This window comes from Ostrea edulis, chromosome 4 (genome assembly GCF_947568905.1).
Source record: "Ostrea edulis chromosome 4, xbOstEdul1.1, whole genome shotgun sequence".
Lineage (NCBI taxonomy): Eukaryota > Metazoa > Mollusca > Bivalvia > Ostreida > Ostreidae > Ostrea > Ostrea edulis.
Genome location: NC_079167.1, coordinates 70,110,908 through 70,123,085, shown reverse-complemented (window position 1 = coordinate 70,123,085; position 12,178 = coordinate 70,110,908). Strand labels below are relative to the sequence as shown.

General features: G+C 34.9%; 1 protein-coding gene across 1 annotated transcript; it reads right to left on the bottom strand.

Annotated features, from left to right (window-relative positions):
* Positions 1 to 6,159: 6,159 nt before the first annotated feature.
* LOC125670412 (active regulator of SIRT1-like) lies at positions 6,160 to 11,750 on the bottom strand. Its single transcript, XM_048905551.2, has 4 exons — positions 11,503 to 11,750; positions 9,252 to 9,389; positions 8,795 to 8,901; positions 6,160 to 6,503 (listed from the first exon to the last, which is right to left on the bottom strand). The coding sequence occupies exons 1-4, from the start codon at positions 11,564 to 11,566 to the stop codon at positions 6,375 to 6,377; spliced, it is 438 nt and encodes a 145-aa protein (XP_048761508.1). The 5' UTR covers positions 11,567 to 11,750; the 3' UTR covers positions 6,160 to 6,374.
* Between the last annotated feature and the right edge of the window lie 428 nt (positions 11,751 to 12,178).

Sequence of the window (12,178 nt, the reverse complement as noted above, 5' to 3'; positions counted from 1 at the left end):
ATAAGGAGAGTGGATCTCTCGATGCAATTGTATAGAATATATAATATAAATATATAAATATATATATATATATATATATATATATATATAAAACTTCCTAATCAGGGAAAGATAGCAACATTTTTGCAAAGTGATGTGAATGATAACATTGCCAGTAACCACGGGTAAAAATTCTAAAGGTGAAATTTTTTTTTAAAATGGCTTACACTTTATTCTTGGCTAAGATTTGAGAAAAATGAAGAAAATGGTGATAAATTTATTATATAGGTAATAAATAGTCTATTATAAAATCTAGAGAATGTTAGTGTTCAATATCCTGAGAATTTATTGAACATTAACTTTGCTTTGCATAAATTGTGTGCGCCCAAAACATTCCAAGTATGAGCGTTCAATATTGACGTTACCGTAACGACGTAAACAAGTCAAAATGGCAGACGATGGTCCTCCGAACCTGACAGAGATGGTATTTGATTAAAACAACTATTCGTTTTATTTACTTAAAGAAAATGTTTTACTGAATATAAATTATGATGTCCCCACCCCATTCACAAAATCAGTTTGCTTCATGCATCAATATTACAGATTTGATATTGAACAGTTAAAAAATGCATGCTGATATTGCACACTTTCACCTTAGATACCAATAGTGATGAATTCTCGTCTATTTTGGAGTATTTTGAGTGAAAAGGGATATAATTTAACAACTAAATACTTTAGCTATATAATAAAAGGGTTATTGAACTTATATTGGTGAATATTGGCACTCATTGGCTGTCAAAATGCAATTGCAAGCTCGTGCATTTTGACAGCCAACGAGTGCCAATATAAGTTCAATAACTCTATATTATTGCAGCATTTGCGCGGAGCATGAAAAAAACAAAATGGCATGAAGAAAGTAGCTAGGAATAAAAACTTCCAGTATGCAACTTTAGCAGACACGTAAACTGGGCAGATCATAAACTTATCTATGTGTGTGAATTGAATGGTTTCATAAAACTTGCATTCTACCACTCTCGAAATTCAAATCATTGATTGATCTGTTGCATGAAGTTGATCTTCAGAATTTTTTATCTGAAAATGATTTTGCAATATGAACTAAAAGTAAGAATTTTCTGCCAGTGAATTAGTTGATGGCTTGTATTAAAATGCGAAATATTTATTCTCTAGAGTGGGGTAGCTTTTTCCTTAACTTGGTTTGTTTATACCTGTGATTGTCAGACTGTTTAAAAGAATGAAATTTGGACTCATTATTATAAACAAGGGGAGTCCGCTGGACTCATGATAACCATTTTAACAAGAGGCCCATGGGCGACATCGCTCACCTGAGTCACCTTGGTCCATATCAGAAGACTTTCTATATATATTTGCATGTAAAACCGTAGTCCTTATTATGGCCCCAACCTACCCCTGGAGGCCATAGTTTTTGCAAACTTAAATCTACACTATGTCAGAAAGCTTTCTTGTAAATGTGAACTTCTTTGGCCCAATGGTTCACGAGAAGAAGATATTTGAAGATTTTTCCTATATATTTGTATGTAAAACTTTGATCCCCCCCTTGTGGCCCCATCCTACCCCCAGGGGCCATGATTTGAACAACTTGAATCTGCACTATATCAGAAAGCTTTCATGTAAATATCAGCTTTTCTGGCTCAGTGGTTCTTGAGAAGAAGATTTTTTAAAAAAAATTCCTATATATTTGTATGTAAAACTTTGATCCCCTATTGTGGCCCCATCCGACCCCCGGGGGCCGGGATTTTATCAATTTAGAATCTGTACTATATCAGGAAGCTTTCATATAAATCTCAGCTTTTCTGGCACAGTGGTTCTTGAGGAGAAGATTTTTAAAGATTTTCCCTATATATTTGTATGTAAAACTTTGATCCCCTATTGTGGCCCCATCCGACCCCCGGGGGCCAGGATTTTAACAATTTAGAATCTGCACTATATCAGGAAGCTTTCATATAAATCTCAGCTTTTCTGGCTCAGTGGTTCTTGAGAAGATTTTTCCTATATATTTGTATGTAAAACTTTGATCCCCTATTGTGGCCCCATCTGACCCCTGGGGGCCAGGATTTTAACAATTTAGAATGTGCACTATATCAGGAAGCTCTCATATAAATCTTAGCTTTTCTGGCTCAGTGGTTCTTGAGAAGAAGATTTTTCCTATATATTTGTATGTAAAACTTTGATCCCCTATTGTGGCCCCATCTGACCCCCGGGGGCCATGATTTTTACAATTTAGAATGTGCACTATATCAGGAAGCTTTCATATAAATATCAGCTTTTCTGGCTCAGTGGTTCTTGAGAAGAAGATTTTTTAAAAAAATTCCTATATATTTGTATGTAAAACTTTGATCCCCTATTGTGGCCCCATCCGACCCCCAGGGGCCATGATTTTAACAATTTAGAATCTTCACTACCTAATAAAGCTTATCTATAAATTTCATCTTTTCTAGCCCAGTGGTTCTTGAGAAGAAGATTTTTTAATGACCCTACCCTATTTTTACCTTTTCTTGATTATCTCCCCTTGGAAGGTGGCCTGGCCCTTTATTTTATCAATTTAGAATTCCCTTTACCTAAGGATGCTTTGTGCCAACTTTGGTTGAAATTGGCCCAGTGGTTTTTGAGAAGAAGTTAAAAATGTTAAAAGTTTACAGACGGATGGACGGACGCCGGAATACGGGTGATCAGAAAAGCTCACTTGAGCTTTTAGCTCAGGTGAGCTAAAAATGAATCCCTGTGTGGGTACAGTCAATCTGATAGATCTCTTATATGTTGGTGATTTTTAATTTAATATAGCCTGATAGATCTTATATATGTTTAACAGGGACTTTTAGTTTAATTTGAAAGTTTCACAGAATTTGAAGATATCCACAAAATACCTTATAGAATTCTTTTAGAAAGAAGTACCGGTATACTTGTTGAGGAAATGTATGGGTATACAAACTAGGGTTCACTTAGCTGCATTGATGCAACTGTCCCTGGTTCTCAACATCATTGTAGCTATAAAGATAATGTTGTGCAGGTTGAAAAAACAATTATCACTGTGATGAGTTTAGTCAAGTCTTCTGTGATTCATGACCTCCTGTGGTAATCGACATGATACACTTGGTATTCATTAGCAACTAATCTTGTTATCCTCTCCTGCAACACGGAATTGGACATACATTGTAGAAATGCTGGTGTCCGTCCCACTTGACTTTGTGGACGCTACTCCTACAAAACATATTCAAATTTTGTAACATTATTAGCTCACCTGAGCTTTTCTGATTGCCTGTTGTCCGTCGTCTGTAAACTTTTTACATTTTCGACTTCTCCAGAACCACTGGCCAATTATAACCAAACTTGGCCAAAAGCATCCTAGGGTGAAGTGCTTTCAAGTGTGTTCAAATGAAGGGCCATGCCCCCTTCAAAGGGGAGATAATTACAAAAATAGGGTGGGGTAATTTAAAGATCTTCTCAAGAACCACTGGGCCAGAAGAGCTGAAATTTACATGAAAGCTTTCTGACATAGTGCAGAATCAAGTTTGTTAAAATCATGGTCCCCCGGGGGAAGGGGGGGGGGGGGGCTGATGGGGCAACAATAGGGGATCAAAGTTTTACATACATTTATATATAGGGAAATTTTTAAAAATCTTCCTTCTCAAAAACTACTTGGCCAGGAAAGTGGAAATCTTGACATAGTGCAGATTCAAGTTTGTTAAAACCATGACCCCCCGGGGGGCTGGATGGGGCCACAATAGGGGATCAAAGTTTTACATACCAATATATAGGAAAAATCTTCTTCTCAACAACCACTGAGCCAGAAAAGCTGAGATTTACATGAAAGCTTCCTGACATAGTGCAGATTCAAGTTTGTTAAACTCATGACCCCTGGGGTTAGGATGGGGCCACAATAGGGGATCAAAGTTTTACATAAGTAATAAATATTTTTAAAAAATCAGTATATACACCCAGGGGTGCATGAGCCGAGTTGCATGGGATACATTGTAAAGTCAGGAATGACGTGGTATATTTATAATTGTGAAGAACTAATTTCAGTTTTAAACTTTTCGAGTTACTGTCCAGAAACCATATTTGTTTGAAGTTTTCAATCTATATTCGGTCACTGTGACCTTGACCTTTGTTCTCCAAAATCAATAGGGGCCTTGCTTTGCTGGTATCCAACAATATATCCAAGTTTTATTTGATTCAAATTAAAAAATTTCAAGTTATCCTCCGGAAACCAAAATCCTTTTGGAATTTTAAATCTATTTTCAGTCACTGTGACCTTGACCTTTGACCTATTTTCTCCAAAGTCAATAGGGGTCTTCCTTACCTGGTTCATAACAATATCTTCAAGTATCATTTGAATCGGATTTAAACTTTCTGAGTTATCATCCAGAAACCAAATATTTCTAAAATTTTCATTTTATATTCGGTCACTGTGACCTTGACCTTTTTTCTCCAAAATCAATAGGGGTCTTCCTGACCTGTTACCCAACAATATATCAAAGTTTCATTTGATTTGGATTTAAACTTTCGGAGTTATCATCCAGAAACCAAATTTTCCTGAAATTTTCATTCTATTTTCGGTCACTGTGACCTTGACCTTTGCTCATTTTCCTCCAAAATCAATAGGGGTCTTCCTTACCTGGTACCCAACAATATCTCAGATTCATTTGATTAGATTGTAAACTTTTCGAGTTATCATCCGGAAACCAATTGTTGACACCCAACCGCCCGCCCGCCCGCATCACCAAATCAATAGCCGAGTTCAACTTTGTTGCAACTTGGCTAAAATCTCTAAAAAAATTTCGAAGCATTGGGCTAAAGAAGTTTACATTTGCACGAAAGCTTCCTGACATAGTGCGGATTCAAGTTTGTAAAAATCATGGTCCCCGGGGATAAGATAGGGCCACAGTAGGAAATCAAAATTTTACATACAAATATATAGTTAAAATTATTAAAAATCTTCTGTTGAAAAATCACTGGCCAGAAAAGTTTACATTTACATGAAAGCTTCTTGGCATAGTACAGAATCAATTTTGTAAAAATTGTGGCCCCCGGGAGTACGTTGGAGCCACAATAGGGATCAAAGTTTTGCATGTGAATATATAGGAAAAATATTTAATCAAATATACGAGCCAAGGTGACTCAGGTGAGCGATGTGGCCCATGCGCCTCTTGTTCTCCATATGTTACAGTAATTGATCATATCGTGCCGCCATTTTGATTCGACAAATTTTACAGGAGTTGGGGGACTTTGTTGAATTTGTACATGCCACACTATAGGAACACTTCTTGGACATAACTCCTCAGAAACCACTCAACGGATTTTGTTCAAATTTTGTAAGATTGTTAGTCACCATATGCAGTTGATCATATTGCGCCACCATTTTTATTCTACAAACTTTACAGGAGTTATGAGACTTTTGTGATTGCACCTTTATTTGCGGCGGTGGGGACATATTGCTACGTGTAGTCTTCTTAAAACTGAAATAGACTGGACTACCACAGATTACTGGGTGAAGATCCAAAATCATGCAGGACATTTTATTTGAGAAGCAATACGCTTAAAATCTGCTTGTTACATTTCCTAGGCTTTGCGTTAACAGTTTGAATGGATAAGACAATATGTATTCCAGTAGAAAATTGTCATGGTAATCAATGTTTTCAGGTGCATGTACTTGGAATTTTGTTGAACTTTATTAATGCGTATTAAACCTCCCATATTTTGTTTTGTGGTCAGAGTTATGTACAGATGGTTGTAAAAAATAATGCATACGAGTATAAGAGCTTTTGGACTAGCATTATAGAATATTAAATATTTGATACACTCGCAACCCAAAACATTGTGTCTAATACTCAGAAAAATTAACACGATTTCAAAAGTTATGTTTAGACTATGTACGGACACAAAATATTTTAGGCTTGCCCTTAGTACTGGGGAATCCCACAGGTATGTAAATGGCAAATACGTAATAAGAGTTTAAATAGGAATGAAGGTAAGTTCAACGTCACTGGTATTTAAATACCAGGCACGAAGCTTCGATTAGGGAATATTACCGCTTCTGTGCAAAACCCTCTTTTCCTAGATCAAGTCAGAGCACACAAGTCACGATTAATATTGCAGGCTTAAATTCTCTGGCAATGTAAATATAAATTCATAAACAGAAAATTCATTTAGTTGTGTTTATTTTACTCATATTTTACTTGCACACACAAAAACATGACAGTTGTGAAAAAGGAAATCTCCCATTTAAAATACTATGAAATCAATTACAAAAATTGTATATCAATTTCATGTAATTTCTCATACATTACATATGAATTAATGTACATATTCCACAGTTCACAACAGAAAAAAACCATGTACATGTAAAATCCTAAGTGTCATGAATTTAAATACTCTTTCCTGAAATTTTCAAAGTCTTTCTCACTGAAGATGGACTGAGTCTGCTCTGATTTGGTTTCCGTTTTCTTATCACTCTTTGTCGACCTTCTTCTGTTGTGTTCCAAAATCTACATATGGATCAAACTTTGTCAATGTGTGAATCAAATTTACAAATAAGTCTGTGCATGAATCAAATTTACAAATAAGTCAGTGCGTGAATCTAATTTACAAATAAGTCAGTGCGTGAATCTAATTTACAAATAAGTCGGTGGGTGAATCCAATTTACAAATAAATAACTATGTAATATCTTACTTTGGAAATATATATAGAGACTTGTGAAACTTGCGATGTCACAACATGGATGCACTCTTACATCCCCCTCTCTGAAAATTATTGGAAAAGGGGTTGGGGTTTAGTTATTGAGTTTTAAACCCTGTTAACATTGCGTATAGAGGAATATATATGTGTATATGGTATGGTAAGCACAGAGCTTTTATACATGACACACAACAAAATGATAGATTTTTAAAATTCCTGTGCAAATTTAGAGAAAAGAAAATCGCTAAAACGCATCAAAGATGTGTATGGCCAAGTTGCAGTTTGAAATGGGTTCATTGGAATGACCCTAATTTGTGAATGTGAAGGTGAACACTGTTTTAGTAAAAATGAATAGTAAGTTACACAGAACATTTAAGTGAAGGGAAAATACTTACTTTGAAGTAAAATAATAAGTTATAACAAACCTCTGTGGACAATATATATGATTGTATTAATTGTAGTTTACAAAGGATTTGTATATTGAATTGTGGATGTGTTTATGCATAAAATGAAATACAAGTTAATGTTATAATTTATTTACATTATATCTTCATCCATATAACTTTATGGTTAGACCAGTAGGTTTTGAGGACATCTGTTTCAAAAGTTCTGAACATTTGTGTAAATATGGTCAAGGCATGAGTGATCGATAAAATTATGCACGCTTGCATTCACGAAGGAAAAACATGCATGTATTTAATATAGTTTATAAGTATGAAGCTTTGAATGGCCGAAATAGGTATTTAGTACGATAATGACCTTGACCTTTGGATTTCAAAAGCAACATGAATCTTGAATGTCATCAGGATTTAAAGTCTGATAAACATGCACCAGCAAGTACATGTATAAAAGTTAGAGGCAAACTCAAATCTACAGTATAGAGTGAAAAAGAGACCTTTGACCTTTTGACCTCAAAATAAATAGGAACCTTCCTCTTTTGGATGTGATCATGTTATGTAAGTCTAACAGAGATGCACCAAAAAGTATGAAAGTTGGAGACCGGACAAGCTAATTGTGGACGCCGCCAGACTGGACACCCATCCTTCACAAATTTAAAAACCGAGATTTGCTACGCAACTCGGCTAAAAATGTAAAACTGGAGGAACTACAAATTCTAAAACAAAATCTAGCAGAAAGAAGGGGCACTCTTATTACACATGATTCTTATAAATGTAACAATGGCACAATAAGTTTTTCTGAACAGTTAATGTTGATGTAATAATGGCACAATGAGTTTTTCTGAACATTTAATGAAATCATCAGGGAATTCTTGGCTTCTCTCCAACTGAAAGCAAGACATTTTCTCATGAAAGCTTTGTTTCATGGTAATTTATTATATATCGACAATGTTTTATCTATTATCAATGATAATTTTCATTCATACTTCGATTCGATATATCCCAGTAAACTCGAAATAAAAGAAAATACAGAGTCATCCAATACTGCTTCATACTTAGATATTTTATTGAAATTAGATATTAACGGCAAACTAACAACTCAACTTTATGACAAACGGGATGATTTCAACTTCTCCATCGTCAACTTCCCATATTCCATTATCAACTGCATATAGTGTTTACATCTCTCAACTGATTCGATAAGCAAGAGCAATGTTCTGCATATGGTCAGTTTTTAAATCGAAGCAGGCTACTGACAAACAAGTTGATGGTGTAGGGGTTCCAACAGTCTGGTTTAAAGTCAGCATTTCACAAATTCTATGGTCATTAGAACGATCTAGTTTGCCAACACAAATTATCATTGGGTCAAATACTGCCTGACATGTTTCATGATGATTATTAGGCAATTCTTGACACACTAATTCTGACTATGGATAACTCCGTTTACCTGATCAAGACAGTAGATGTTTACTCCTCCTAGGCACCTGATCCCACCTCTGGTATGTCCAGAGGTCCGTGTTTGCACAACTCTCTATTTTGTATTGCTTATAGGAGTTATGAGATTGATCACTGTTCGTTATCTTCACCTTTCATCATGGTAATGGACAATATAATCAGCATTTCGGTGCAGTTCCATATACAACCACAGCTAGCGTACATATATATATATTGAATACTTGGTTTCTGGACAATGAATACCTACTGTAGTTACTGCCTTTGAATCGGGTTTTCCTCCAATGTTTGAAATCATGTTGATGTAATACAGAGAATCTTCAGTGTGGTCCATGGATTTAGTTTTGTTGTAGGTCTCTACAAGAGTATGCAAAAAAATGTTTTAAACCATCAACAAAACTGGGGGGTTGAGAAGGGGAGGGGGATAATTTCCTGACTCTAACTATCCAAGCTGTGTTGTAAATTCCCTTCCTCTAGCTAGGACAAACAAGAACATCCAAAATTCATGGTTATGCAAATGCATATTTTGCAAATTACAATGAAGAGATTGAAAACAAAGCCATCCAAAGGTGCAACAGAGAGCAGGATTCCCGTACAACATTTTTCACATCAACACTGGAACCTAATGTTACATCGCCAATTCTACTCACTGCATTGTGAGGGGATGATATTAAATGACTCTACTGTAGTTTAATGCTACTACTTACCTAGGGCAGATTCCCGTGACAGTTTTGTCTTCACTTTACTGATGAAGTGTTTCCTCTTCCGCTTTTTTACACCTCGCTTAGAAGAGTCATCTGTGGTGTCATCTTTTACAGAACGCTTTCTTTTCTCTTTAGAAATACCTGTAATAAATCAATGATACAGTAAGAGTTTAAATTAAGGATTGACACTCAAGGTTGTTTATTCAATGTTGGTGCAACAATTTGAAACAGGATTTATCGGATTAACGATTTTAAGATAACCTCAACACAGCTTGAGGTTAGTTATCATATATTCTTCATTTCTAATAAACACTTCATCCTACTATTGATATTCTCCCTATGCCTATCTCTCATGCAAATGACTTTCAATTTAAAAAAAATAATGTGCAAAGAAATGGTTCCAACAGGTATTTTGTTTTGCATCACTCTACTACTGATGTTATATATATATTTCATTGACTCAACCAATCAAAATGCAGAATACAAGTATGCATTATAGTAAAATTGCAAGAGAATATTTCATTAGTCTAAAAAATCAAACAATCATCTTAAATTCAATGTCTATATGATTAACTATAAAACTTACATCTGTCAATGAATGGACGCTGAATTAGACATAAACTTAATTTCGATTGAGATTTGGCTCAGCTGGATATTTGGAGGGCAGCCTATATGAATCTCGGAGCATTAATGTCTGGAAATTTACATTCAGCTTATGTTGGCTCTAGCAATTAATGTGTACTTAGTTGGGCGACAGTCGTTTGTTTCAAATAATTTATTTGACTGTTTAACTAGCTCTAACACTATTAATTTTGCATTGCTTAACATTCCAGTATGAAAATCCCAAAATAAAAACAGTCACTACATTTTCTGTTCAAAATGAGGATTCCCATGAAGGAATTGTTTATCTCCTGATATTGAAGAGTTCTTGTGGTCTGGTTTTATTCACTAGTGATATCCAGTGGCTATGGGCAGTTACCCACCTATCACTCAAAGAAAAACAAGTCTTAGACTATTATATAAGAACTCTCCATGGGTTGAACAAAAAATTTAGTGACTTTATTTTGGGATTTTAATACCTAGACAGTGAGCAATACAGCATTAATAGTGATAGATAAAAGCAGGTCCAATCCAAAGACTATTTCTAAGGTGCATCTTTTAAACAGGTCAGTCGTTTATGTAAATATGTTGTGCATGTGCACGGCAAAATTCGGAGTGTACAGTTGAAAACTTCACGAGGGTGGAGAATGTAGAGGAAATGCCTGAAAAATCCCCCCCAAAACCTATAATGTAAAAATGCATAAAGGTATACTTTAGAATTAATACAGATTTGTAAGACATTCTAGACTTTTTATCACGTACACTCTGTAGCTTTGACCCTAAGCTCCTAGAAAATGGAACTGGGTGCAGTTATCAGTGATTTTTCTACATTTTTTACAAGGGTCCTGTGGCTTTCAAATTGGGAAAACTGTCGACATTTCAGTCAAATTGGGAAAAATCAATTTTATCGTAAATAAGTTTTAAATTCATATCAAACATTATATTATCTTTATTTTACACTTCTAATTTTCTTTAACCTTCTAAAATTTTCAACTATTCTATCCAAATCATTCCCATAATTCTTTGTTAAGTCTTGTGTATATAATTCACATCGAATGTTTGTTTTTTCAAACACATTTTCCTTTCATAATTTTATTATTGGGAAAAATGCAAGCTATATTGGGGGAAAATGGCAATTTTTAGGAGGGGAAAGGGACGAAATTTGGACCCAAAACGAGCCTTAAAAAATCACTGAGTTATGGATGCAAATTTGAAAGGTTAGAAAGCCATCATTTTTTGTCCAATATTTTTGTGGCATTCATCGTCATTGTAAGTGAATCATGAAATTTGGTACACACCATATTGCGCCGTTCCTGCGTTTGGCCACGAAATGCAAGTAAAGGAAAAGTAGGTAAAAATAGCTACCTGGGGTAGGTTTAAATAACTAGGTAGCTATAAGTAGCTACGTAGGTAGAAACAGTCTTTGGACTGGACTTGTTCGATATGTTCGTTATCTTCATCTTTTCAAGAAAGCGTCAGTCCAAGAATCTCAGACAAGATTAGAATAGTCTGTTAATAATATGTATTGATCTGAATTCTTGTACAAAGACAAAAGGACTGACACCAGCAGCAAAAGCTATCATTGATGTGCAGTATCTACTAAACATAAGATCGTGACAGTGTCAGTAAATTACTGAGTAATAAATTGCCCCACCTTTCTCTTTCAGTGGCTCTTCTTCAAAAAGTTGTAAGCTTTTTCGTAATATAGACGAAGCCATTTGTGTAATTTGAACTTTACTACATGTATATAGACTCAGTAAGTTGAGTTATGTGACTTCCCAAGTCTTCTGTCACTGTCCAACTTACATCTAGATCTACAAATTACATAGTTATAAAGATTCCGCATGTGAATACCCATACGGCATCTCGAACCCGATTCCTAAATGTAGTATGTCGTTCCGTCCCATGGTCGATTCGGCCTATTTTGCTTAGTCGATCCAGCCCCTCCAATTTTTTTTTTAATCAAAGATATAATAAAAGATTATTACTTAAGAAAAAGGGGAAGTTTTTGCATATATATTACAGTTATAGTTATCAAAATTAGATAACTGCCGAAGTTAGACCTGTAAATAAAATTGTTTATACAACCCTTAACCAGGATTTATAATTTTTGTTTAAAGTAATTCCACCCTCCTGTGATGTCATCAGATTTTGCAAAATCAATTATTTATTTAGATTTATGCACGATAGGAACGTAAATTTTATTGGAGTATTTTCCGATAGTTAATGTAAAAAATCTTGTTAGAAATAAACTATTTCAGAAGTCTAAGTTATAGAGGAATAATCAATGATACATGTCAAAATATTGAATCCAAGGGCAATAACTCTGT